Below are 25,917 nucleotides of genomic sequence, written 5' to 3'. Positions count from 1 at the left end.
CATCTTTGGGATGGAGTGGCGCGCGCCTACAACAGATGGAGCGACGCGTGGTCAAAAATCGTCAGGAGTGGGCGTGGTGTAAAAAAAACACCCGCCTTACTTTTTTGTCAAGTCCTAAAATATAAATATATATTTAAAGAACAAACAACAAAAGGTGTCCCTCTTAAAGCAGATGTGGGAGCCGCCGGCCGGACCGCTCCCGCTTCCTGCCGCTGCGCTGATCTGAGGGAGGTGCGCCCTGGAGGAAGGGAGAGCGTGGTTTGCTACTCTGGTCTCGCCTCCTCTACGGAATCCAGGAGGGTTTCAGATCAGGAGCAGAACCTCCGAGGTGTCCGTAGACATGTAGATAATCGCTGGTCGGGTGGGCTAAACCATCTGAAGGAGCGAAGTGGAAGCTGGCCGCCTGATCGCCTTACGTAACAGCTTTGTGGAAGGACCGCAGACGAGGGATCTGCTCAGTCAAAGCAAGAAAACGCAGGTAGGTCTCCATAGATTCTCCACTACATTGCTAATGCTCGAAAATATCCCAGAAACACCGGATTGTGCTTTTTTTTAATTAACACGTGGTTTTGATTCGCCACCGTTTGATTGATGTTTTGTTAGATGACATCTCAAGCTGTTTATGTAATTATTAAGGAGAACATCCGCGCTATCAGGAATTAATTCCACCAGCGAGGCGACAGTCTGCGCATGCGTTCAGCTTGCATAGAAAGGGGCAGGGAGTGTTCATGATTTTGGCGTTTTTTGAGGTTATAAAGCTGCGTGTGTTATGAAGTTGATGATTATGTGTGACGAGTGACATGGCAACAGTTGCAAAGATTTTAGTTTTTTTTCCCCTTGGATTTGGTCCTTGAGGAAAAGGCGCCCCCTCGAGGATGAAGCTAACGTTACTAAGATTAAATACAGGGACGGACTTAACAGTTTGGGGGTCCTGGGCAAATAATAACACGAAGTCCTCTACAGTGGGTCAATTCATCTTTTTTTTTTCAATCCTTACCTAGAATAAAACGTCAGGAGAATAACCTCTTCAGACTGCATCAATGTCAAGAATCAAAAGGTTTTAATGGGCATCCAAAAGGTAAAATCACATTTTAACGTCAATGAAATGTTTTGTTTTCTTTAAAGAAAATATTAAATAATCTAATATGTTACTCACTGACTTTCTTGTCAAATTTCTAGATTTCTAGAACATGTTCTTGTGGGACTTTTCTCATGGTGGAGCGCATATATACAAAAAATTAAGTTAAAAAATGAATTTTAGAGTATTTTTTTCATTTAAATTGTTGTGAATTAGGAGGAGACAAAAAATGCATTTTAAAAAAAAAGGGTCTGCTCTGCTATATTCTGATGCAACCACGATTAGATCCATGTGTGTTGGCATAAACAGATCACACTGAGATTATTTCACATTTATGTTAAGTTTTTAGCTTGTGGGCCCCAAAGTGGTTAAGGCCCCCATTCACCTACCTTTGCCTAATAGTAAGTCTGCCCCTGCTTAAATATATGTTTTTCATTCTCCCCCCTTGTTTCCCTTTTATAGGTGTCTTTTTGCTCAGTATGATTATTGAGGACATCGTCTTTGATCTGAAGTGAGATGAGTCAGGGGGAAAGTGCTGGTTCCATCCTCCACTCAGGAAAGCCGGACCTTTTCACTATTCCAGACAAAGACAGGAATGACCGCCACACAGATTGTGTTCAAGGGTTCCTGCAGGATGAGCAGGATTTCCGCTCTCCTCCGCCCTTTGAGAAGGAATACCTGCTGGACGGAAGATTGATGGAAAATAACCACGTCGCTCACCAGGAGGATAGCGGCTCATACATCCAGAAAGCTGACCAATGTCTCCTCCGCAGTAACGCTGATCCGACACATTCTGAGATGTCCGGCCGCACCGATGGTACGCCACAAAACAGTGAAATCCACAATGGAGGAAAAGTGCCGTTTAGTGGAGAAATGTGCCTGTCCAGCCGAGCTGAACAAGAAACTGATCTTCAATCGAGCCTTAAACGCAATGACAGCAGGCAGGAAGCTGAGGGCGCACAAGCTGAGCCGGATTTAGTCATTGAAGTAGGCGGGCAGACCATCAACGCGCACAAGGCTGTCCTGGCAGAGAAGAGCGACTACTTCAAAGCACGTCTCTCCCGCAGTGTCCTGAAAGTGAAGGGCGTTAGTTACAAGACTATGTCTACTTTGATAGACTATGTTTACACCTCTCAGATCAGCGTGAGCAAGAACAACGTTGTGGACGTCATCACAGGGGCAAAAATCCTCCAGATCCACTGTGCCGTCCAGGCAGCTATAGACTCCATGTCAGAGCAGATCACCGCAGAGAACTGCTATGAGATCCTGACCATTGCGAAGAAGCAGCGACTCAGTGAGCTGAAGGAAACGGCGTACGGATTCATGAGCAATAACTTCCTCCAGATCCTCAAAGACCCGGCCGTCTACGGGCGTCTCACTGGGTCAGAGAGGGACCTGATCCTGAAGAAGAGAACTGAGGGCAGGAAAGTTCTAATGGTTGCAGAAGTAAATGACGTGTTTGACCGTGTCGGAAGTCGGCCCCCCAGTCGCTGTGGCAGCCGTCCACAGAGCCCCTTATCAGTTGGTTCATTGGAGGAGAACCACATGATCTACTTCTATAATGAAGCAGAGCAGGACTGGCAGTCTTTGACTGTAATGCCCGAAGACATAAACACTAAAGGGTGTGGAATCTGCACCATGTACAACTACTTGTTCATTGCAGGGGGGATAAAGGGAGATAAGGGCAAAGTTTCAGACAAGGTCTTCTGTTACAACCCCATCACTAACCGTTGGGCGGAGATCCGACCGATGAACCAGGCACGTGCACAGCTCAAGCTTGTGTCAATGGACGGCTTCCTCTACGCAATCGGAGGAGAATGTTTGTTTACCGTGGAAAAATACGACCCACGCATGGACCGCTGGACAACAGTGGCTCCCTTGCCCAAGGGAGCCTTTGCAGTGGCCCACGAAGCCACCACGTGCAGCGGCGAACTCTACGTTTCAGGGGGCTCTCTCTTCTACCGTCTCCTCAAATACGACCCAAAGAGAGATGAGTGGCAGGAGTGTCCGTACAACAACAGCAGGAAGAAGTCGTCTGACATGGTCGCCCTGAAAAGCTTCATCTACCGCTTTGACGTGAACCGCGAGCAGGGCATCAACGTCTTCAAGTACAACACCATCGTGAAGATGTGGCACGACTGCATGTCGCAGAGGCTTGGCAACCACCTCCCCTTCAGGTGTGCTGTGATTGGAAACTGCATCTACTGCGTGAACAGGAGCCAAACTCTTCAGTTTGTGGTGGAGGAGGAAAACGCCTATTTCGTCGAGGAGACTTTAGGAGCCCCCCTGGACGCCAAGGGCATTCTCTTTCCTTTTGTTCTCAGCTTGCCTGAAAAGCCTGAAAAAGTCAAATAATGCGTGTTTAGTCCAGAATTACACAATAATTGTGGTTTAGCCAAATCGCAATAAGCAGAAGACCTTCTATACTCTTCAATGTCAGCTCTTAACTCGTCTCATTGACTGCTTGCAATGGAATGTGTGCATTTGCATGGCTATTTAATGCATCTACAGGGTTCAACCTTAATTTAATTTTAATGTTAAATAATGTGTCTGTAATAATAATGACATGATGAAAGTGATTCAATTTAGTGTTCATATATTTGTTCAGTGCCCCTCTATTACTAGAAAAGAAGAACAGTCCGTTCTAAGTGGACATACGTTGATTTTGGTAAAAAAAAATAAATAAATAATTCAATAAATAGAAATAGTAAAGTTTTGTATTGCAGGTTCTATGCAAATGAATGCAGGTGGTCCTCATCTAATGCTACGGTCACAAATACAACTGCCACCGCGCTATGGGGAGGCATTAGAAGAATTTCTAAATTTAATGCTGCCGGCTCTTTTTTTTTGGTCTTGAATGTAGGTGGCAGCAGTCAGGCGTTGGGGATGAAGACAATACAAATTTGGGCTACATCTGGGGAATTACAAGGCTGGAGCACCCAGACAGACAACTCTCATTGGACATTGTGTAAATTTCTCCGAAAGCGGCTGCCCATATCAAGTGCCACCAGGGGTATATAAAAGTGGGCCATTTTGTAACTCTGGTCATTTGCAACTCAGATTTTGAGCACACCTTTATATAATCTTATAAATTAAACATTTTTTAGATGACATGCCTCCCATCAAAGCACAATGTTCTGTCTTTTTTGTATTCTTCTCAGCATCAGCTGCAATTTGTCAATATGGAGGTCTTTAAGTCGCTGTTGTACTTTCAACACCATAATGAGTTTTTTGCAGCATCAATGCTGTCTCCCTATTTGAACCCACAGTGGCTGCTAAAAAACTTCCATTTATGTCGCAGTGCGGTGGCATTTTGCGATATGTGACCGTAGTTTAGCTGTATTTAGTTGTTATTATTAGGGCTTACACACTTACAGGGCTTTCTGTATCTTCTAACTTAAGAACCTAATTTGTGTTCAAACCAAAAAACCATAATCATCATGACATGTCCCGCTCTGGCTCGCCTACATAGTCGTAAATGGGGCTGATTCGCTGGAAAACACGTCTGCAAGTGCAATCTGACCGGAAGTCGGTGCTGCTTTAGATTCAGCCTTAAATGATGAAGATCCATTTCAATCATCTATGGGTTCTAATCCACTTAGACATTTTTATGTAGATTTATTCAATTTTATGTATTTCTAACATTTCAGATGCTATTTTTAATGAAGTATTTTGTACAAAACAACTAAAAAAACACCACAAGACATAACAAGTTGGTCAGTTCTACAATTAGAGCAAAAATGAACAAGTATGATATAAAAAGGACCTAAACTTAGTACGGTTTTAAAAGAAATGAGAATTTACTTAAAACATAAAGTGTCCTTCTCCTTTTTTAGCTGTTTACCTGCAGTCTAGCTATAGATTCCGGGTGACCAAAGTGCTCCACAAACAAACTTCTGTTTAAGTAATAACACTAACAGGTCATGATCTCGTTGCATTAGTACACATTCATAAAACAGTTTCTTTATTTTTGTTTTATACAGCAGCAGTCTGTATGTGTGTTGCTGCGATAGCTCCGTGGGAGTTTGGTTTGAAAGCTCTATTCTTGGAACAACTGGTTCTTGTTTGCATAGGCGTTGATCTGATTCAGGTTACATCGATGTGGTTTGGATATTTTGCTGGCTGGCATCTGTATTGCTGTGAGCTTTTTTTTTTGTCTGAGCTTTGATTCAAGTGGGAACCTGCTGCTGTGATGCTCCCCAGTAATGCAATGCAAGCTCATAGCTTCCTGTTTGTGGTATTTGGAGTGAGCTCTTGAATGAACCGCTGGACCATACCAGTCAAAAAGTGCTTCAAATAAAATATTCCATGTATCAAATGTGTGTTTACTCAATTAAGTACATTAATATGGTAAAGATATGACATCTTTCAAAGGACATTATTGCCACCTGGTGGACAACAGTTGTAACATCTTTTGATTTATCAATGCATAAGAACTTCTTTTCTACAAAGTTTCATTGAAACTTTCTATTTTTGATCACTATATTTAGACATAGAAACGGTAATTATTGAATTTGGTGTGGTGCCTGTTTTTGTCCTGTGTGGAGTTTGCACGTTCTCCTGGTTCATTTAGTATGTGTTCTGCTCTGACTTCCTCCCAACATCCAAAAAAATGCTTCATAGGTTAATTGGTGAATTTAAATTGTCCCATAAATACTTATGAACGTGTCCAGGGTGAACCTCCCCTTGTCATAAGTAGCTAGGATAGGCTCCAGCATCCTCATCTCTCAGCAGAGGAGTTGAAGATGGATTTTACTTATGTGAGTTTTAATAATTCCAAGAAACATGGTGTACAATTTAAGGAAAAAGTCCAAAAAGAAACGTTTAATGTCTATGGGTAATCTTTTTTAAGTATAATAAGCCGGAAAATGTGTAGTTTGTTTAAAAAACACTGAAATTAGCTAAATTAACCCCAATTTAAGATATAAATGCTTAAATTATTATTATTATTATTTTTTTACTTGCTGGTGTCAGCCTTCGGAGAGTGATCTGTTAAGTGATGAAACCAAATTAAAAAAATGTAAAAAAGTAATCTAACCAGAACACTTTTTATTTTTTTATTTTTTTTAGGGCTTGTATAAGTCAATTATGTATCATTTTTCATTATAGCAAGGAATAAGTTAAGCAATATAAAGAAAAAAAGCATCAGTCTGGAAAATCAAAAATAATGGTTAATAATCACATAAACCAAACTTTTTCTAAAACTTATTTTATTTCTTAATTGATTTTCTAAGCGTCTACAAATTTGCTAGAACAGCGACCTCTCTCCCTGTCATAAGTCATTTTAAAGATTTTAAAAGATTTTAAAGATTTTAAAAGAAACAAAACACAAAATAAAATTCAATATGCTTATAATTAAACAAATATTTTCTTTAACAAATATCTGATACAAAGACAAAAAAAATGTTAAAAAAATAATTTTTTTGTGTTGACACAAGCATGTAAAAATGCGTAAATGTTACTTTTGGATACATCTTGTATAAACTATTAATGTATGGTAAACGTAAATAAAACAATAACACACTTAGTTGATGATGATGGTGTTTAAAACAGAACAGAAAATTGCTTAGATTTATAGACAGTAGTGTAATTCAATTTCTTTTGTACTGGGACCCATGTCGAATAAAGATTTGATTCTTTAGAACAACAACAACATTTATTTTAGTCAAAATTGTACTGAAGCTGACATTTTTTACCTCGTGCAGTTCACTAAGTCAACACTGGAGGGCAGTGTAAGCATTGTGGTTGTCCTGAATCCTTTCATCCTGGCTTGTTTGAGCTTTTATGATGCTAGTTGGCTGTACATTTGCAGAAGAGTCTACATACATAAAGGTTAACTTGCAGTTATGGTGCAATTATAAATTAGCAAGAAGCACTTTGTAATGCTGAATTGTTTGCCAAAAACTTGTCTATAAAACAAACCCGCTGCCGTGGAGTTAAAACCAAAGGTGCAAAATTCAAAGTAAAATTTAAAGATACTGTGTTGTTTACACACATATGAAAATTGGGGTGCTTTAATAACAAAGATTTCCAAATATGTTTGGTAGTACCACTATTTTTCTAGGTTTTTGAAAATTAAAAGAACAAAAGCTGAAAAGCACGTCTGAGTGACCAGTTTTTGTTAAATAGGTCCACACTCAGTGAGTGTGGATTATGTAACCAACTGAAGGCCCAATTGGTTTTAAAATAAATTTGAATTCAGCCCATTAGCTTTACTTAATTATACAAAGAAGAAAATGTATATACTGACCCTTGTATCTGTGTGTTTAGGACCATTTTATCCACCAAAATACATTAAAGATTGAAAGCTTAGCTAGCTAGCATAACATTACATGCTATTAGCATATGTTCTTTAAGCGTCTGACACACATGTGCTCTCAAACATAACTTCTTATCAAAGTTTCTTTTAAAATACTATTTGAAATATGCATGTGAATAATTTTATTTGTAAAGTTCCTAGATAAGTTTTTGTCTCATACACTATTTTTCAACTAGAGGAGTCTAAAAGGTTAGCAAAGGCTAATCCACTAGAGGTCTGAAAGTAAGGAGCGATCCTGTGAAAGACCTCTATAGAGTCTGGTCTGGATTTTTAAGTTTCTAGCCTGACTTCAACGTTTTTTTAGTTTAGGATTTGGAGGATTTTGAGAGTGGACATAAGCCAAGGCTGAAAATTAGGCTCTTATTTATTGGTGAATGATGGTTACATCTAACAAGATGGCAACAGAGTTGCAGAAGACAAATCTGTTTTTACGATAAAAGACCAGATTTGTTCATAAAAATGAAGACTGATTTTCTAGATATTTTTGTTCACCTGATATTTTAAATGCAAATTCTAGAAGCAAGGTTACCACAAATTATTTTAATTTCTTTACAAAAAACATCAATCAAGTCCTGCTTAGATTAATTTGCCTTTCATACCTGAAGGCCACATTAATAAAAAAAAAGAGCTGTCAGAGAACAAAAAAAGAACTTCAAAGAAGGTTAATCGGTATATTTAAGTTTGAAATTTACTTCTTATTGCAGTAAAATCCAGAATTTTGGTTTAAACTTCAAAACATTTTAAAAATCTAACAAACTGTTGTCTTATTTAGAAGTGAAATATATTAAGGGTCTCAAGTGCAAGCAGATTTGTAAATTTTATCTAAACTTAATATTAAACTCAAGGTGCATTATCTGCAATTTCTCCAAACACCACATTCTTTCTTTCTTTCTTTCTTTCTTTCTTTCTTTCTTTCTTTCTTTCTTTCTTTCTTTCTTTCTTTCTTTCTTTCTTTCTTTCTTTCATTCTTGTATTTAGATCAATCATTTTTTTGCTTTAATTTTAACCCTTCCAGTTAAGCAGATAGTGCAAGCTTTGCCCATATTGAGACCCAAGAAAAAATGAACCTAATAGACGCAACTACAATGAATACATCAGGCCTGTAGAGGTCCAGAGGAAGGCACCAACTCTGAGCAGAGTACAGTGTTAGTCCTGGACGTATGGAAGGTAGGGTTTTAACAGAGAGTACTAAGATTGAGAACATTTGAAAAGGGAATGGACCAATTAACCAGGGAGCCATATACTTTACTACTTTGAGGTTGAAATCCAAAATGAATAGTCAGGCCTTCTGTTATTATGCAGAGCAGTTGACCCCTGACTGATTGATTGCAGGTTTTGTTCCCACCTTGCCCATCCATGTGTGGAAGTGTCCTTGGGCAAGACACTAAACCTCACATTGCTCCTGGTGCCAGTGTTCGGCAGTAGAGCTGTGTGGGTGTATGTGTGAATGGGACTGTTGCTGTAAAACACTTTCAAGGAAGGTACCCAGTATGGAGGGACACAAGGATGCATGGCATCAGCATTCTCCTAGTAGGTACTAACGGAGCAGCACCCAACAGGCTGTCCCTCAGGCACAATGAATCCACCCATCAGAGACTTGGGTTAATGGGACTGAGACCAGAGCCTCCTGAGGCCAGCAAGAGGAACCCATGAACCAGAAAGAGCAGTGGCAGAGGTAAGCAGTGTAGTTTTTAGCCTAACGGTGTCTCAAGACCCAAGTGGAGGTATCCCTGGGAGACCACAAGGGACCGTGGTCTTTTGGGAGTTGGAAGGGGTTGCAATAACCCAGCAGCATTCCGAGTAGAAGTCTGGCTCCAGCCCCCTGTGGACACTATCGTTTTCTGGGAAAAGTATAACTTGTGGGGCAATACAAACAAGAGACATGAGAGCTAGTCATAACTTAGGACCCGAGGTGTGGATTGACGAAGGGCCTAATGGACAAACCAGATGAGGAGAGACTGTTGACCCTCTTTTCCTACATCTACCCAAGGTACAGCTTGTTGAGCTAATTTAGACTAAATAATGTAACTACAAGGAACATTACAGACAAAGGAAAAGCAGAATCGATGACTGAGTTACAAATACTTTTTCACCACACTGTAAACAGAGGAAACCAGCTAACAAGCATTAACTTGCACCAAAGGAGAAACTGCCAGACTAAAAAGGGAGTTTGTGTAAAGAAAACATGTTTTAACAAATGCTTGACAGTTTTTGGCAGTGTTTTTTTACTGTCTAAAAAGTAGAAATCAAGTCAGCAGAGCTACAAAAGATAAAAGGTGAACTGGGGTGCTAAATGTGAGTTCTACTAATTAAGCTTTATAAATGGAAAATTCTGTCCTGATCTCTCCCCCTAAACGCTTATTCTGTATTTACTAAATGCATTAGAGAACTTTTTTTTGTATGAGCTGGATTTGTGAGTAAATGTATTAATTAAAGTCATTTTATTGTTAGAATTTAATAAAATCACGTTCCTAGAATTAAAATTAACATTCAGTCTGCATTGGATTATCGTGATGATGGTGGGGGCTACACTGTAACTTCATTCATATAAAACAATGGTTGAGTTAGTTTGGTTAAATCCAGTAAACTCCATAAAAAGTGACTAAATTATACCAGAGAACAAAAAAGTCAGAGCCACAACTTTCACAATCACCATAAACAAAGTTTATTTTGTTTCTTTCATAAAGTCGCTATGTCTCTTGTGTTCCTCTACTTCTGACACGAAGCCTTAAACACAAACTGGTGTTCAGGGCTATTTTCTTTACCAGGTCTATCACTGTGGTAACTTTTGTTACTTACACAAGCAGATCTAAACCTAAACAAGGAACATATGCTATCACTTATATGATGAGAGTTTTAAGCAGTTTTAATTTCCTAACATGCTGGATGAATATTTTTTAGCAAAAACTGAACCAATATAAAGTATAAAAGCTCAGTGTATCATTTCAGTGCCAAGATTACAGAAAATGTAAAAAAAAATCATTTTCAATGATCAAGATTATGAATACAAAAGATTTATTTGACTATTATAAAGAAGATATTTTTAGTTTAGTATCACATCAAGTATTTACCTTTAATCAACCAGATGAACCAAATTGAAATCAACATTTATTTTAGAAAGAGGACTTGACAGCAACACACGGAAAAAAATTATAAAAGTTTAACAAAAGAAGACAAATAGAAAGTAAAAAAAAACAACAATAAAAGAAAATTAAAAACTGTCCATAAAAAAACAACAATTAGGCATACAAGAGATACGAACCAAAAGACAAACAAATTAGAAACACAAGCCCTGTTCAAAGAACTCATTGTTTGGGTTTTTTTTGTTTTTTTAAGATATTACAAAAAGCACTAAGAGGAACTAAATTAGACAGTTTCCTCTCAGTTTGTAGAGTGTTCCAGTCAGAAGAGGCAGCACAACTAAAAGCTTGTTTCACCAAATTGGAGAACAGGCAAATGATAAATGTCGCATGAACGAAGACCATAATGACTGCTTGATCTTTGGGGAGGAAAAGGGAAATAAGTTGGAAAACAACCACCAAGAGTTTCAGTCTACAAACACTGCAGGAGGACAGAGGAAACCTGGTGTCTAAAGAGGACATGACACCTATGGGAACTTGAAAAGAAAAACAAGTAGGTCAGAAACACTTTTGGATATCATAAGATGAATTGTTGAAATTAAACTTTTTGTTCATACATGATTACTGCATATATTTGTATTTAGATGTAAATTATTTTTTAAATTCAAGCAACAATTGATGCCTGTGTTTCCTAGTTCTAGTAGACATATTTAATGCATACATTTTAAAAGTTTAAAACTTTTTTTTTGTGTGTGTGGAAGTTGGGAAGATCTCAGTAGGTCTCTTACGATTATGTTGTTTTTAGCCAAAATTAAAAAAAAAACAAGTGTTGTTTTTAAGGACACCGTTTCTGCAGAGCGAGAATAGCGTATTTTTTTGGCCTATAATCAACTCCGGAGTATAATTCACAGTACCCAAAAATCATACACAACTTGCACGTTTTGGAGACATTTATTGCTGTCTGTACCAAATACTTGCAGTGTCCTCTAGTGTTGTTTTTATGTATTTATTTTTTTAATCATGTATAAGTCGCACCTCCAGATAAACTGACTTTGTATTGTGTACATGTTGACATGTTTGTGTGTGAAGATCTTTAGAGACAAGAGGTATGTTTGTAACATTTGAATATGTCTGTGGACAGGCTCCGCCCCTTTTAGACTAACATCTACACCTGAGAGTAATGAGGATAAATCTCCAGCAACTTGTTGCTTTGTGATTCTAACACACACACACAAATGCACACTTTAATCATCCTCTTTTCCTTCCCTTCCTCCTCCCCCTACTACTCCAACATCCCACTCTCTCTTTCTTTTTTCCGTCTGGTCCCGCAAAAAAGCATAATTAATATGAATAAAGTTTAGTCTCCAATAGAAAGGGGGTTTAAACAAATATATATCGCGTGTTTCCGAAGATTCCAACTATACATATAGATTACAACTATGCATATTCCAAGTATGTCCAACACAAGATACCTTCAGCTCTTCTCTGTTTGCTCAGCTCAGCTATTGGACAGGACACATTAAAAAAAAAAAATTGTTTTTTTCCTCTGCCCTGTTTATAATAATTTTAACATAGAAATACTCAGAAATAGAGTTTTAAGCTTAATTTTCTTTATATGTGTCCTCTGTCATCAGAAAAAATGCTGGAAGTACATGGAAACTTGACTTATAGTCAAATTACACGATTGATAGATTTTAGGTTTAGGTACATTTACCAAGATCTTTTTAAATGTAAAACCAATAGTTTAATTCTTTTTGTTGTTGTGCAAAAATACAACCTTTTTCTTCTTTATCTTCATCCAACACGCACAGTTTTACCGACAGCTAAATTGAGTTAATCTGAAAATCAGAGGCTCTGTTTAAAAAAAGAGTAGTTTAGACTTCAGAGTTTAGTGTCAATTACTCTTGCATCTTAAAAAGAATAAAGATAAAATTCGTAACGACGGCAGCTTATACGATAAGCTTCAGAGAGGATTTTGTGGTTCAGGATGACGAGCTTTGAACAGAGAAAGAAAAATATGTGACATTTTGCTGTTAATTTCCAGTTGATTATGTTCCTTAAACTGTTAACTTGGACCTCTTTAGAAAAAGGAAAATAAATGCAAAATTGAAAAAAAGGCTGCAAAATGAAAATCACCAGAGAAAAGTATGGCCTGAGGAAAAGCATCATGTAATGTGCTTTTCCATATCCATCCCGCACTCTCTCATTTTTTCCACTTTGAGTCTACACAGAATTATTTACACCTTCAAGGCAATCCGACTGAGTTGCACATCACTCAATTAGTAAATCAAAAATTTTCTGTGAATCCCTTTTAGCTCAGAGTCCTTGGCTCCCTCTGGTTCCCCCCCTCCCCGCCGCCTCCCTCCCCTCCTTTTAGTCTCCCATATTGACAGTGACAAATTACTCCTCTGCTTGGCGAGATTGAAAATTAAAAGCATTTAAAGTTGCTCATGCATTTATGCTAATGAGAAATTCAGATATAATTTGCATGCGAAAGAGGCTAGTCTCAGAACTCATCAATGCTTCCACCACCTACAGCCCTGCGTTTCCTCGAGCTCTTCGCCTTTTTTTTCCCATCACACTTTAGCAGAGCCAAACGAAGCAAATAAACAGACCGAAAGCATAACGCTTTGTAAGGCTGCAGCACAAACACTATGTTTTATTGTTACCTAAGAGTGTTTTTGTGCTGTTTTTTTTGTGTTGCAATTCACTGTAAGCACCCCCTACAAGCAACCATGGCAAACTGGGTCATTGTGTCTGCCTCTGCTCATCAAACTGCAGGAGGGAACAATAAAAATCTAATGACATTGTGCTGCAACAACGTCGTCTCCTGTCCACATGTGCAGCCAGGATGCACTTCCATCACAAAGCAAAGTGTAATTCGTGCATTCATTGTGTGTAAGCTCCCAAAGTCTAATATGAAAATGTTTGTTCAGATGAAAACGGCTTTGTTTTGTGATAAACATGCGCCCAACACTTTGTAGCCCCGAGGATTAAAACGCTTCTCCGATTCATTTCCCCCCATCCAAAATATTAAAGCTTTCTTTGAATGTATTTGCTTTTTTTTTTCATCCACTGTTACTAAACGATTGTAACCTTGGCAACGAGATGCATTAATGAAGGTGGAAAATGAAATGGGGCTTTAATTTGTTTCAGTGTTCATAGCAAGGTGAAATGGATTAGCTTTGATTGAGGCGCGAGATGGAGGAGGAAAGCGCTGACATGACACTTGTATTTGTCACCGTGTCATTTCAAGGAGGATGCTGCAGCAATTAAAAGCGGTAGTGTTCATTATTAATTTTTGTATTAATTTTTCAGCCACCGCGAAAGTGATTGCCACTGTGCGCTGGCTTTCCAATTATCAAGCTTAATTAGAAATGTCAATAATAAGAAATAATTAAAGTCTGGAATATTTTTGAGGTTGTTGGAAATACTTTCAAAAAGTTATGACCATCAGTCAGAAGATGTTTTGCTGATGGCAAATTAAAGGCAAGAATTTAAAAAACACTTTTTTCTTTGACAAGTGTCCCTTTAGTTCATTCCTTTAATTTAGACATATTTTAAGAGGAAAAAATAATGTTACCGAGAAGAATTCGACAGATTCCAACCTCACAAACTCATAATAACTCTTTTGTTGACAGGTTTTTTCTTCTTAAAAGCAGATTTTTGTTTCCATAGCTTCCTTTCAGAGCAGGAATCCAGCTACATTCAATCACGGAGCTCAAAAGAAGCTAAACAGTTTATTAGGGAGGTTAACAATATTATTAAAATACAACCAACACCTGTTGACTACATTGGAAAAAAGATCTGAAAGCGCTTGTACCTCAAAGCCATGGCAGCATGTGACAGGATGGGTTTTGGCACAGCGTGTTGGCCATGTTTCCCCTTACAGTCATGTGTGACAGCTCTTTAATTGCACTGCTCCCTCTGCGCTGTAATGTGGTACCGGGTAGTATAGCCGGACTGTTGTGGTGTAATTATTCCACAATAAACTCTAATGAAATCACAGACTCTCATATGTCTGTATGAGAAGGCCACCAATTGCATGTTCGTCTGGACCTCAGTAACCCTCTCTAAGGCATAGTGGGTAATTTCTTCACCTAATCAAGAGCAAGCTTATGCACGCTGAAGAGTTAGCATATAGCAGTTAATTTTTTCCCCCTCTTACAATTACTGTATTTTCCGGTCAAAGGGCGCACTGTCCATGATTGGTCTATTTTCAAACTTATGTCATATTTAAGACATACTAAGTGAAATAAAAGTCAGAGATAAGTCTCTAAGTCAGACTTTATTAACCACATTCACAGTAACTATAGAGCTTGTTTGTAGCACTCTACACATTAGCCACATTGGAAGCATTAGCCACGTTAGCATATTCACAATACCTGCAACTCTCAACCTTGTTTGCAACATGTAAAAAAACAGATTTCTACCACTAAAACAAACGTTACTGTGACCATGCTAACTCACAATCTTGTTATTAACATGCAAAAAAAACCACTGTCCTACATTGCTACATGTTAGTTGCATTAGCATATTTACAAAAAAAAAACCCTACCTTGTTTGCAACATGTAAAAACAGACTCATGCCATTAAAACAAACATTTCTGACCTTGTTAGTAACACATAAAATAACGATACCAACCATCCCTACGTGTTAGCCACGGTAGTATATTATCAATAACACCCAATCTTGTATGTAACTTGCAAAAACGCAGACCACTAAAACAAATGCTACTGTGACTATGCTAACTCCCAACCTTGTTAGTAACAAGTAAAAAAAAGAACACAGTCCGACATCGCTAAACGTTAGCTGCATTAGCATATTTACACTGTACGTTATATGCAACATGTAAAAAAGAGACTAATACCATTAAAAACAAACGTTACTGGGACTATGCTAGCTCCAAAACGTGTTGCAACATGTAAAAAATAGACTGATACAGCTAAAACAAACGCTACTATGACTACGTAAACTCCCAACCTTGTTAGTAACACGTAAAATAACCATACCAACCACTACTAAACGTTAGCCGCGAAGGAAGCATACTTACAACCTTGTTAGTAACATGTAAAAAACTATAGTCTTACTCCACTACACATTAGCCCCCCTAGCACATTTATACCATAACACCAAACATTGTTTGCAAAACATTTAAAACAAGTTATCACAAATCAGTACAACCAGAATCAATCCATATTTCAGGCACTCCAACTCATAAGGCGCACTGTCATTTTTTGAAGGCTTTCAGCTGTGCCTAATAGTGCGGAAATTACGGTACTTATTCTACATAATAACTTTTCTTTAGAGATTGTATGTTTGACCTTTCTAAATCTGATATCTCTTTTCTTTTGTCTGCTCTTCGCTGCTATTTCTTACCTCTCACGGAGTAGAAAGAGCAAAAGAAGACCCTTGTGGGCTAATGCCCATACGCAGAAAAAAAAGTGAGCATGTGTGTATTTCTTCTCGCCTTCGGCTGCAGATTAGCCGTGAGTGCCAGAGGATCGCCCCAGCTCTCTGACAAATGAGAAAAGCCGCAGTGGCCCCGGCCAAAGTGACAGGCCAAATGAAAGCAATTCCTCCCGAGGCGGGGGAGAGCAGCTGTGACCAGTGCCCGCTATGCCACTCCAGACAGGACATGGTGTGTGCTTGTATGTCTGTGTACTTGCTACTGAGACCTAACCTACAAGACAATTGGCACCCCCCCACCCATGAAAGATGGGGGTTTCACTGACCTACTGTAAAGGAAATCTCTCCAGCTGCATGTGACCGTGGACCTTAACCCTTTAACACCAGAGTTGTCAGCACCAACACCTAGAGGACAAACTTTGACATATCGTAACTCTTTGGCTGTTTATGCGATCAGCATGTATCCACTGATTCAAATGTGGAGAAAAGCGGCTTTGTAAATCAGCTTTGCACTGGTGTTACCCTGCATTCTGCAACAGAATCCAGCTGGTAACATTGACTCCATAGACTCTTCACCACTGTAGTGTTGGACGTAAAGCTGCTGGAATTACATTTATTTGGTAAATGTTTGAAGAGTTACAGTAGTGAAAAGAATGTCAACACTGACGCTAAATCTCAGATGTTAAAGAGTAAACCTGAAAGGCAAGAGGGTGGGGTTTAGTGTTTTTTTCCTAATCTGCTTTACTCTTGGACTAGAAACCATTGACTGCATTTGAGAACTGGACGGAGAAAACGGCTAACTTCCGGTTTTAACAAACTCAAGAAGATTCAGTCACCATGTTTTTGTGACAGGGACATTGACATGTTGCAACTAGAAATCATCAATAAGCAATAATTGGTTCAGTTTGATTTAAGTCATTGTTTCTATGGCAACCGCTCTCGCCAATCAGGAGGGAGCTTGTTGGAAGTCCATACCCCTACCACTTGAAAGCAGACTATACAAAATCTGTCAAACATTTGATGAGAGACCACATACATTTACTCAGGCATCTGATTGGCTAGTCTTTAACTTACAATAAATAAATAAGAATTTAAAAATAGGATTAGCAAGATCAAAGTTAGCATAGCAGGAATGGTTGTACTAACAAATATAATGGCTGATTAATGGGATGTGGACTTCTTAGAACCAGCGGGTACTTCCTGTTTCGAACATAAGGAGGATGGGGAGGAGTCACTCTCTCCAGTTCTCATATACAGTCAATGGTGTAAACTAAAACAGTTTTAGTGCCCCATTTGCACAGATCTTCAACATTTTTTAAACTGGTTTAAAAAAACAGAGGCTTAAACATTTGTTTAATGTTGAAACAAAGCAACAAAGCACAACTGATTCCCTTTAAAGATCAGAATGAACCCCCATCTTTGATGAAATAAAAAACACCTGCTCCTGGTGGCAAAGCCACTTTGAAACAAGGTCATTCCACAGAATGTCTCAGTCTCAAACCAGGAAAACAAAACGCAACAAATACGAAAACAGAACTGACTTGGAAAACTGGAACACAGTTAAGAATCAGTGGTACTTCTACCACTCAGATATACTTGCAGACCTGCATATTCATGCTATTCCATTGCCTCCTTTATTTTCAGATCCCCCTCTTTCCTTCCTTTCTCTTCTGTCACCCAGGGCCAACTCATTCAGATTGACACAGCCAACATAATTACTCCATGCTTCAAGAATCAATTACAGCTAAGCACCATTGTTTCTAGAATGAAGCTAAACATTAAACTTTAAATATTCGGAATTATTAAAAACCTACGCTCTCAGGGACACATACAGAATATTTGCTGTTAACAAATAAATTAATAACTTCAGATCTAATTAATAATTCATGGCTCACACTGGCTTTGCAAAAGACTCGTCTCATGCCTAATTTTTCTGCCTTTATGGACCGTTAAATATGCATCACTTCTTGACTCTTCAATGAGAACACTCAGGAAATTTAACAAAAGGTTTTTTTTTTTTTAAATAACTTTCTGAGAAAAGCGACTCTGAAAGTCTTAGATAAATGTTCTCTGGTCATTTTCAGTTTTGTGAATACTTTTGAAAACTCACATTTAATGTCTCATAATATATCAAATTAAAGGGTTTTAATTTAGGATTTGGGCACAGAAGACAAACTTAGATAAAAAAAACTAAGAACAGCCTCAATGCTCAAGCATTTTCCAGGCTACAGAAAGTGAAGTTAAATTTAGTGCATCAAGTTATCTTTAAACTTTACAAAGAAATTATTTTGTTGAAGGTAACTGCACAACACTTTGTTTTCTGAAAGATACCATCAAGTGCTAGAGGAAAATGATATGGATCAGGTTCAGGTAAGCCATTCGAAACTGTTATAACAAAATTGCTAATGCGGTTATTTCTGACATACCAATATAATTGACTCTTATAAAACGTGGTATTTATTTTAATAAAACAAGAGAAAAAAACTGTCTCTGGTTACTAAAATGTTTTACTTGTCTTGTCCAACAGCAGAGAAAGCAGATCAGAGCTAAATTCCTCTTGTGTTACAGTTATCATAGGGAGTTATTAATCTTCTGACACATGAGGTGTATAGTTGTGTAAACCCCTTTTGTATTTTGTATGTTGATTATGTTTGTATACTTTTTTTTCTCTTTTTTTTTTTTGGACCTGATGGAAGAGAAGACGAGAGAAGAGTGGGAGTCTCTCCAGCGTGTCTTGAGTCTTCTCTGGGCTCCAAAATCCCTTCTACTGAGAAATAAACAGTTGTTATTCTATTTATCAGAATAGCCGTTCTTACTCTCATACTTTTCTTAGCATCTTCTTGCTAATCCTATTTTTTTACATATTTTTTCTTTATTGCAAGTTATTCAAGTTATAAACTGACCAATCAAATGCTTCAGTAAAAGCATGTGGTGTCCATTGGCCCCACCTCCAACGTTTGACAGATTTTCCAAGCCCGTTTTCAGTGGAAGGGTCGTGGACTTAGAACAAGCTTACTCATGATTGGCGACAGTAGTTGCCCTAAAAACGGGACTCAGTCCAACCTCGACCAACCACCGTTGTCTGGCTCCAAATGGCCCGTAATGTAGAAAAATAGCAACTGAATTGGCTTCATTTCACTAGAGCTGAAGGTAAGGCATTTTCTATGGGTGACATCACACCTGCTTTGTCCAGTGATACTATATACTGTCTATGAGAGGAGTCCACCCACCCAGAGAGAACAAACTACCTTTCTCGGGTCCTTAGACTTAGCAGTGCTGACCCTCATGCCTTTGCACTCGTCTGCTAACCTGCCCAATGCAGGTTGGAGGTCCTGGCTCGATGAAGACGACAGGACAACATTGTCTGCATAGAGTAGAGAGAAAATCCTGTGATCTCCAAACCAGACCCCCTCCTTTGTGGGGGTGATGTGGGATCCTGTCCTCACGCAGGAAAGGTGAAAGGGTGCCAGAGCACGGTGGTTGGTGTGGCCGCGGAAGGTGAATGCTTCAGTGGCCCAAATTCCAGTCATAGAATTTGGATTTTGGCTAACCAGATTGGATCCGATCAATTTTTTGCATACCCATCAAACAACAACATCCTTCATTTACTGTCTTTTTTCAGCAGCTCATTAACCATGTAAATATGTTTAACTGAGTATCAGGAGAGCAAGCTTCAGCATTAAGAAGTGAATACATTTTCGAACAGTCTTGCGAAACCTCTTGTGCTGATCTATCCAGATCAGATTATGCACTCAGAAAGAGATTTTTGATCTAAACTCCAGTCTTTATTATGCAGCTTTTATCCGCTCGCTTCCCAATTTTCTCAGTATATCAGCGCGGTCAGTCCACCAGGGTCTTAATTACTGGGCTTTGATGCAGATTTGCGGAGCCATACGTCCACTGTTGTTGATTACAATTCTCATTCGTTTCCTGGTGCAGGATCGCGCTGCTCGGATTTATTTGCCCATTAACGTTTTGTACTCAGTTGTTTGTTGGGCTTCTGTGAGATTCATGCGATGCCTTGCTGGTTATTATAGCCATTACTGGAAGCAGAAAAACATTTTCCATTATAGGTTACACACAGAGCAGTTCGTGAAATGCAAATAGCACTCTATTCGCTGACCTCTGTTATGGGAATAGAATTAAAGGGGACAGAGGGTCCAGCTAAGTGAGTGGAGAACATTTCAGAGACTAAAATAGTTCACAGGTTTATAGAAAAAGAGCCCTGGGTCTGTGAATTGGCTCTCAGATGAGGGGAAAAAAAACCCCAAAGCAAAACAAAACAATTGCCCTTTACCTCTGAGGTAGCATGTCATCTCTCTGAAACTCACTACCGGGCAGATTAAGGTCAAGTAAACCATTCCCCTGTTTTTTTTTTCTTTTTTTCAGGTCTACTCTGAAGGAAGCAGTAGGGGGAAAGAATAGAGTGATGACAAGGAGGGATTGAGGGAAGGGAGTGCAGGGGAGTAGAAAGTGGGATTTTGAAGGTCTTTGAAAAAGGTTTTACAACCTTCCCTGTTGGTTTTCCTGTCTCACTCCAAGAAGTGTGTTGATAATAGCCGCTTGTCAGAGAGGATGAGCCCACCCGCTTTTTTCCAACTCAATCCTGCTGCTTCAGCTCAAAGACTCTACTAAAAGAACAAGAGTGGGTGTTAGTGCTGGACTATAGCGCTACAGATGTCCCTTTGTCAGTGATGTAGACATGAAAACGTACATTTAAATAAAGGGCACTTCAGGATATAGAACTACCTGAATAAAATAGACTTGTACATGTCCAGCAGCTTAACTGATTTTAACAAGTCTCCAGATTGACTGATTGTTGGTCTCAAAGAATGACTCTAGATTTTAGATCAAATACGTGTCGATTTATTGATAAAAAATTATGTTTATTTACAGAGTTTGCCAGACAGTAAAATCTTATATCTAAGCTGTTTTTTTTACATTGAGCTTCTTATAAGTTTCCTTGTATTGTCACTGGTGTTAGATTCCGCTTAATTTTAAAGGTTTTAAGTGGAAGTGAAACACAAGTGAAACTTTATGCGCTTTACAACAGTGTGAATGTAGATTAGTTACTCAACATGCCTCAAAGCAGCCTTTTTGGTTGTGTTGTAAAGTTTTGAGTGTGAAAAATTTGCTTGAAGAATTTATTTCACATTTTGTTGATTAGATGTTGCACACACAGCACATTTGTATCGGCATGCCATGTTTTTATTTTAAAATACTAGTACGACTGTAACGAGTATTTGAGTACTCGTACACTCGCGATCTGCTCCCAAATATCAAAGCATGAATTTTTGAGACATTCAAGATTGCTGTTTTACGATCTTTATAAATATAGCAGAGTGTAGTCAAAATACAATTTGGGAACAATGTATGAAATGCAAAAGATTTTAGGGTTTATAAACTAAAACAAAGCTAAATGTGCAGCGCTATTGTCACTAGAAGTAAACAAATTTTCAAAATAAAGTTTGTAGGTTAAGCTTCCTATTTTCCTTGTAAAAATGTTTTGCAGTAGAAAAAAATGAGACTGAAGTTCTATTTACTGGCATAAGTTCTAAAAAAGCAAACTAGCTTCAACACCGGAGCTTTAGCTCCCGAGTTTACATACTTTTGATTCCGGTAACTCTTATACAGTTAATGCATTTAATGAAATTCCAGCGGATTCTGATCAGATCCATCCATGTAACAATCCACAGCCCTAGATTTTAGTAACTCACAGCGGTTTAGTTCATTTTAGACTAATACCATGTGTATTGGTAGATTTATTTTCCATTTTTGAGGTTACGCCAAAGACACAGACAGTAAAACATTGTATTTGTGAGACGTTTTCTACTTAAAGAGGCAGCTACACACAGATTTTTGGGATCACTGGATGGAAAGCAATGCTGATGTCATGTTTTAATCTGTCTTCTTCATGGTTTTGTTTGTGCCCATTAATATTTGATTGCAGATTTTTCCAGCATGATCCAGTTAATATTAATTTAGTTGTTTTTGGTGCCAAATTATTTTCTTTGGTCTCATATTGGTTCATGTTGCTTCAACTCAGACATGTTGCAAATATAGTAAATAAATCAAATCTTGGCTTTTTCCTTAAAACTTTTTAATGTTTTTCTGTTAACTGATGTCCCTGTGGGTTCTTATGGGTTAAAATCGGTGAACAGAATTTTTCATAGACATGCTCACACAATGATTGTTTGACCCTTACATTCTACGTCTGTGTAGCTGGTGTGCCACTGCTTGATTTTAAAACTATAGAAGACAAATCAAATGTTAAAAACTAAAAACTATGGAGAGAAAATATTATCACCGTGATTTGTGCATGGGTGATTCTTGATTTGTAACTCTATTTCTACTTTATTTTTGTGAATAAGTACAAAATTATAAAATGAAAAACATAATACAATTTATACACACACAAATGAAAATGAAAACAGCTTTGAACTAAATTACACACACAAATCTTTAAAAATTACAAACGGATCACTTTTTACACACACACAAAACCACATTTACGCACAAATCTGATGTGAAACTCTTAAGAACTCCAAGGTTTGTGTGTAAATGTTTCGTTTAAATGCTGCTAGAATGCAGGGTCATCAGAGTTTTCTTATTAGCAGCTTTGAATTTAGATTGTGAATAAAATCTGGTAAAGAGTGACATTTTCTCACTTTCTTAAATGTCCTGATATATTTTTTTTAAATTAGGATTATGCTGTTTTAGCCAAAAAAATAATAATAATAAATAAATAAAAATAACAAAAAAAAACTGTAGTTTTCTAGGATGGTTGGCACAGAGTAACTCCGCCCCCCTTCCCTTCCCTCCCCTGTTGTGATGGGTTTGGAATTCTTTTTCAAACTGCATTTATTCTTCGTCTTCTCCAGATTCACAACAATTTGACTTAAGAAATATTCATAAATGCAGTTTTAAGCTTTATTTTCTTTATATTTGTCCTCCATCATCAGAAAATGACACTAGAACATGTTAAAAACACGATTTTCATTACAGTTTAAGGGTGGTGGATAAAACTCAACAGTAGGGATGATTCTGCCTTATTTCTTTGCGATAGGGTTGAAAACCTGTTAAATACATTTATGATTAATAATAGACAAAAATGTTAGTAGAACCGTGTGTCCTAGAAGTGCTGTGACTTTTTATTCAAGATTATTTAAGGACTGTGGAAATTTGTATCATATAGTGGCTAAAGGTTGATGTCAAAATTCTCAAGCTAAAATAAAAAAAACAACAACAAAGTCGATTTAAGATTTTTCAGTCTTATTTTTTATCAATTATAACCTCTAAGAATTTATAAAAATGTGTAAAATAAAATGTTATTTAAGTAAATTAATTAAAAAAAATCAAAGCAGTTTAACTAGAGTGCAGACCAGAATCCAAACTTGTGATCCAGTGTCCAAAAACTGACCTCACACTTTCCAGCCCTGTTAAGACTGTCTGTCAGCTGTTATTTGAGCGTCACACTTGATAAATCAACAGAACTGAAGCAGCTAAACTGCCAATTACAATTACAGGCTCAAATGACACACAATTACGTCTTCTGATTGAGTGGATTGTCCTGTCAATCAAAAAAAGTGCTCAGTAATGTTAGAAGGAACCTTTCCTTTTTCCACGTCAAGGTCAAAGTTGTAAAGTCTGCCAGCAATTAGGGCCTATAGTACACCAAGTCAAGCGCAGCAGCAAAATAAGCTGCAATTTCTTTTTTGCTCCTGTTGGAAATTATGCTTATCAGGTACCTTGCCTTAGCAAAGGGGAAAGGTCATCCCGAGCAGACAGGCAGCATTTCTCCACATAATTGAGAGAAGTTTCGATTTAATTGTATAATTAATCTTGTCAAATTAAGTTACACACAAGTTCAACCCCTAAATTAGGCAGTCTGGAATATTTTTAATTGCCTTAATGTGAAATCTGGCTCCAGAATGCACTTTGTTCTCTCCCCATGCTACGAGGTAAGTTTTTATCCAGCCTGAACATGGCTCGCTGTAATAACCTGTTAGCAGTTCTTATCACACTGTGATTAATTTCCTCAGAATGTAATTGCAGCTCGAAAAAAGGAAGGGTTCGTTTTTATTTTACAAATTATTAAAAACCTGCAAAGTATAAAGGCGGAATTAATTTTAATTTTACAAGAAATTGAAGCGCAACAGAAAAGTGTGGGTTCTGTTTTGATAAAACCGTTAGTGTTTCGTCTTAGTAAAATGTTTCTTTTGATAAATTTTGTTCTTCTTATTGCCAAACTAGAGTTTAATCTTAAAATATGTAAAAAAAAAATATATATATATAATTATTTTCATAAATTGTGGTTTATTTTGCACTATCATCATATTAACTATCAGGTATATATGGTTAAAAGGAAATAAAAAGCGTATAAATGAGCAGCTTTATTTTATTTTTTGTTCCAATTTGTTAGTTTTTTTTGTCAAATCTGCACAGCCAGGGGCGGACTTACTGTCAGGCAAAGGTAGGGGCCTGTGTGGTGCCCCCAACACTATCCAACAAAATCCATAAGAAAATGAAAGTGTTTTGACCACCCCCAACACTTCTGAAGCAATGGAATATTCCAGCAACAGCAAGCTAAGAAAGACTAAAGAGATTAAAACAAACAAACTAAAAAAGTAAGATGAAACGTAATATGAAAAAAGCAAAAGAAGAAAGCACGAAGTGTGTTGCTGCACTTATCAAAGTCTTAGAAGAAAAACAGTCAAAACTATGTCAAGACAAAATTGTGGGAAAAGGTCAAAATTTCTCAGGAAAAAATAGATTTAAAAAAAAAAGCTTCATTAAATTTGCATTTTTTATTTTGAAGCATTTTCCATGTAAAATTACAACTTTGATTTAAGTTATACATTTACGATTCTTGTGAAATGCTGGCTTTCTCAAATATTTATAAATTAATTATCTTTCATGGTGGCCCCTAATACTCAGTCATTAGAAAATGAACAGAAAAGGAGAGAAAAGAAGAGAGAATTTATCGTTTTAATTGATGCCACTCCATATGAACTGTTTTTAAGTATTTTTGTTTCCCCAGCCTTCTTTAGAAAACCTGAAAAAAATAATTATTATAAACACTGCAGAGGCTCCTATTTACTGTTCAACTGGGCTCCCCAAACTACTATGTCTGCCACTGTACTCAGCTATTAACTAATTAACCTATTAACAGCCTTATGGGCAATTAGTTAAGTTTTATTAAATTCAACCTTAAAAATTGTTAACAGAGCAGCATCCCACAGTGAGATTGGCGATTTACTTCAATATATTTTTATTTGCCAACACTATTTGTTAAAATAATTCTATGTGCATAAAGTGTGAATGACGCTTTATTTGAAACCATATTTGTAAAAGATTTTTACATAATGCATCAGCTGGAAAGCCGACAGAAATGTAACTCTTTTTGGGAAGGAAATTAAGCCCCTTTATACATGAACTCTTGTGTATTTTCTTTTCTGTGTTTTTATTTTTTATAAATTTAAGTAATGCAAAAAGAAAAAAAAGCATTGTATTCCATATTTTTACTGGAGCACTAAGTCAGATTTTACACAATGAACTCTTTCTGGAAAAATTGAAATAAATAAATAAATATAATAGCAGTTAATAAAAAAATAATATAAAACAAATAATAAACAAATAGGCTACTGTTCCTGCAATATGACATCAGGTGCATCTCTCTGTAGTAAAAATATTTATAGTACATTTTATGTCCTGATATTTTACACTCACTGTTCTGGATTATGACTCTGAATATTGATCTTTTTCTGTAAAGTTTATAAATCATAGTTTAATGCATTTTCCTGTTTGTGCCAAACTTTTATTTTGGTAGGGTTTCATCAGTGCGCCAGCTTCCTCTTTCTGTCCACATGTCACACCTGTGTGTTCTTACTGAGAGTGAGTGGTCACATTTGGTTTTGATTGATCACCTCACCTTTAGTTTGAATTTAGTTTTTTGTTTCTCTTCACCTTCCTGTCAGTTCTGTTGTTTTTGTTTTATTTTTTTTAAGTTCTAACTATTTTACCATATCCA

General features: G+C 37.4%; 2 protein-coding genes across 2 annotated transcripts in view; both read left to right on the top strand.

The window, feature by feature from the left end:
• Positions 1–25,917, top strand: part of arhgef10 (Rho guanine nucleotide exchange factor (GEF) 10) — a 96,699-nt gene that overhangs the window by 65,949 nt on the left and 4,833 nt on the right. The window lies entirely within an intron of this gene.
• On the top strand, positions 343–5,400 carry LOC118598040 (kelch repeat and BTB domain-containing protein 11). Its single transcript, XM_036210091.1, has 2 exons — positions 343–478; positions 1,541–5,400. Exon 2 carries the CDS (start codon positions 1,595–1,597, stop codon positions 3,431–3,433), a length of 1,839 nt encoding a protein of 612 aa, XP_036065984.1. The 5' UTR covers positions 343–478; positions 1,541–1,594; the 3' UTR covers positions 3,434–5,400.

This window comes from Oryzias melastigma, linkage group LG22 (assembly GCF_002922805.2).
Source record: "Oryzias melastigma strain HK-1 linkage group LG22, ASM292280v2, whole genome shotgun sequence".
NCBI lineage: Eukaryota > Metazoa > Chordata > Actinopteri > Beloniformes > Adrianichthyidae > Oryzias > Oryzias melastigma.
Note: the sequence above shows the minus strand (reverse complement) of the source record. Positions and strands in the feature narration are given on the sequence as shown.

Bases quoted from the DNA above. Each gene is read 5' to 3' on its own strand.
- LOC118598040 (XM_036210091.1), top strand. From the start codon at position 1,595: ATGAGTCAGGGGGAAAGTGCTGGTTCCATCCTCCACTCAGGAAAGCCG.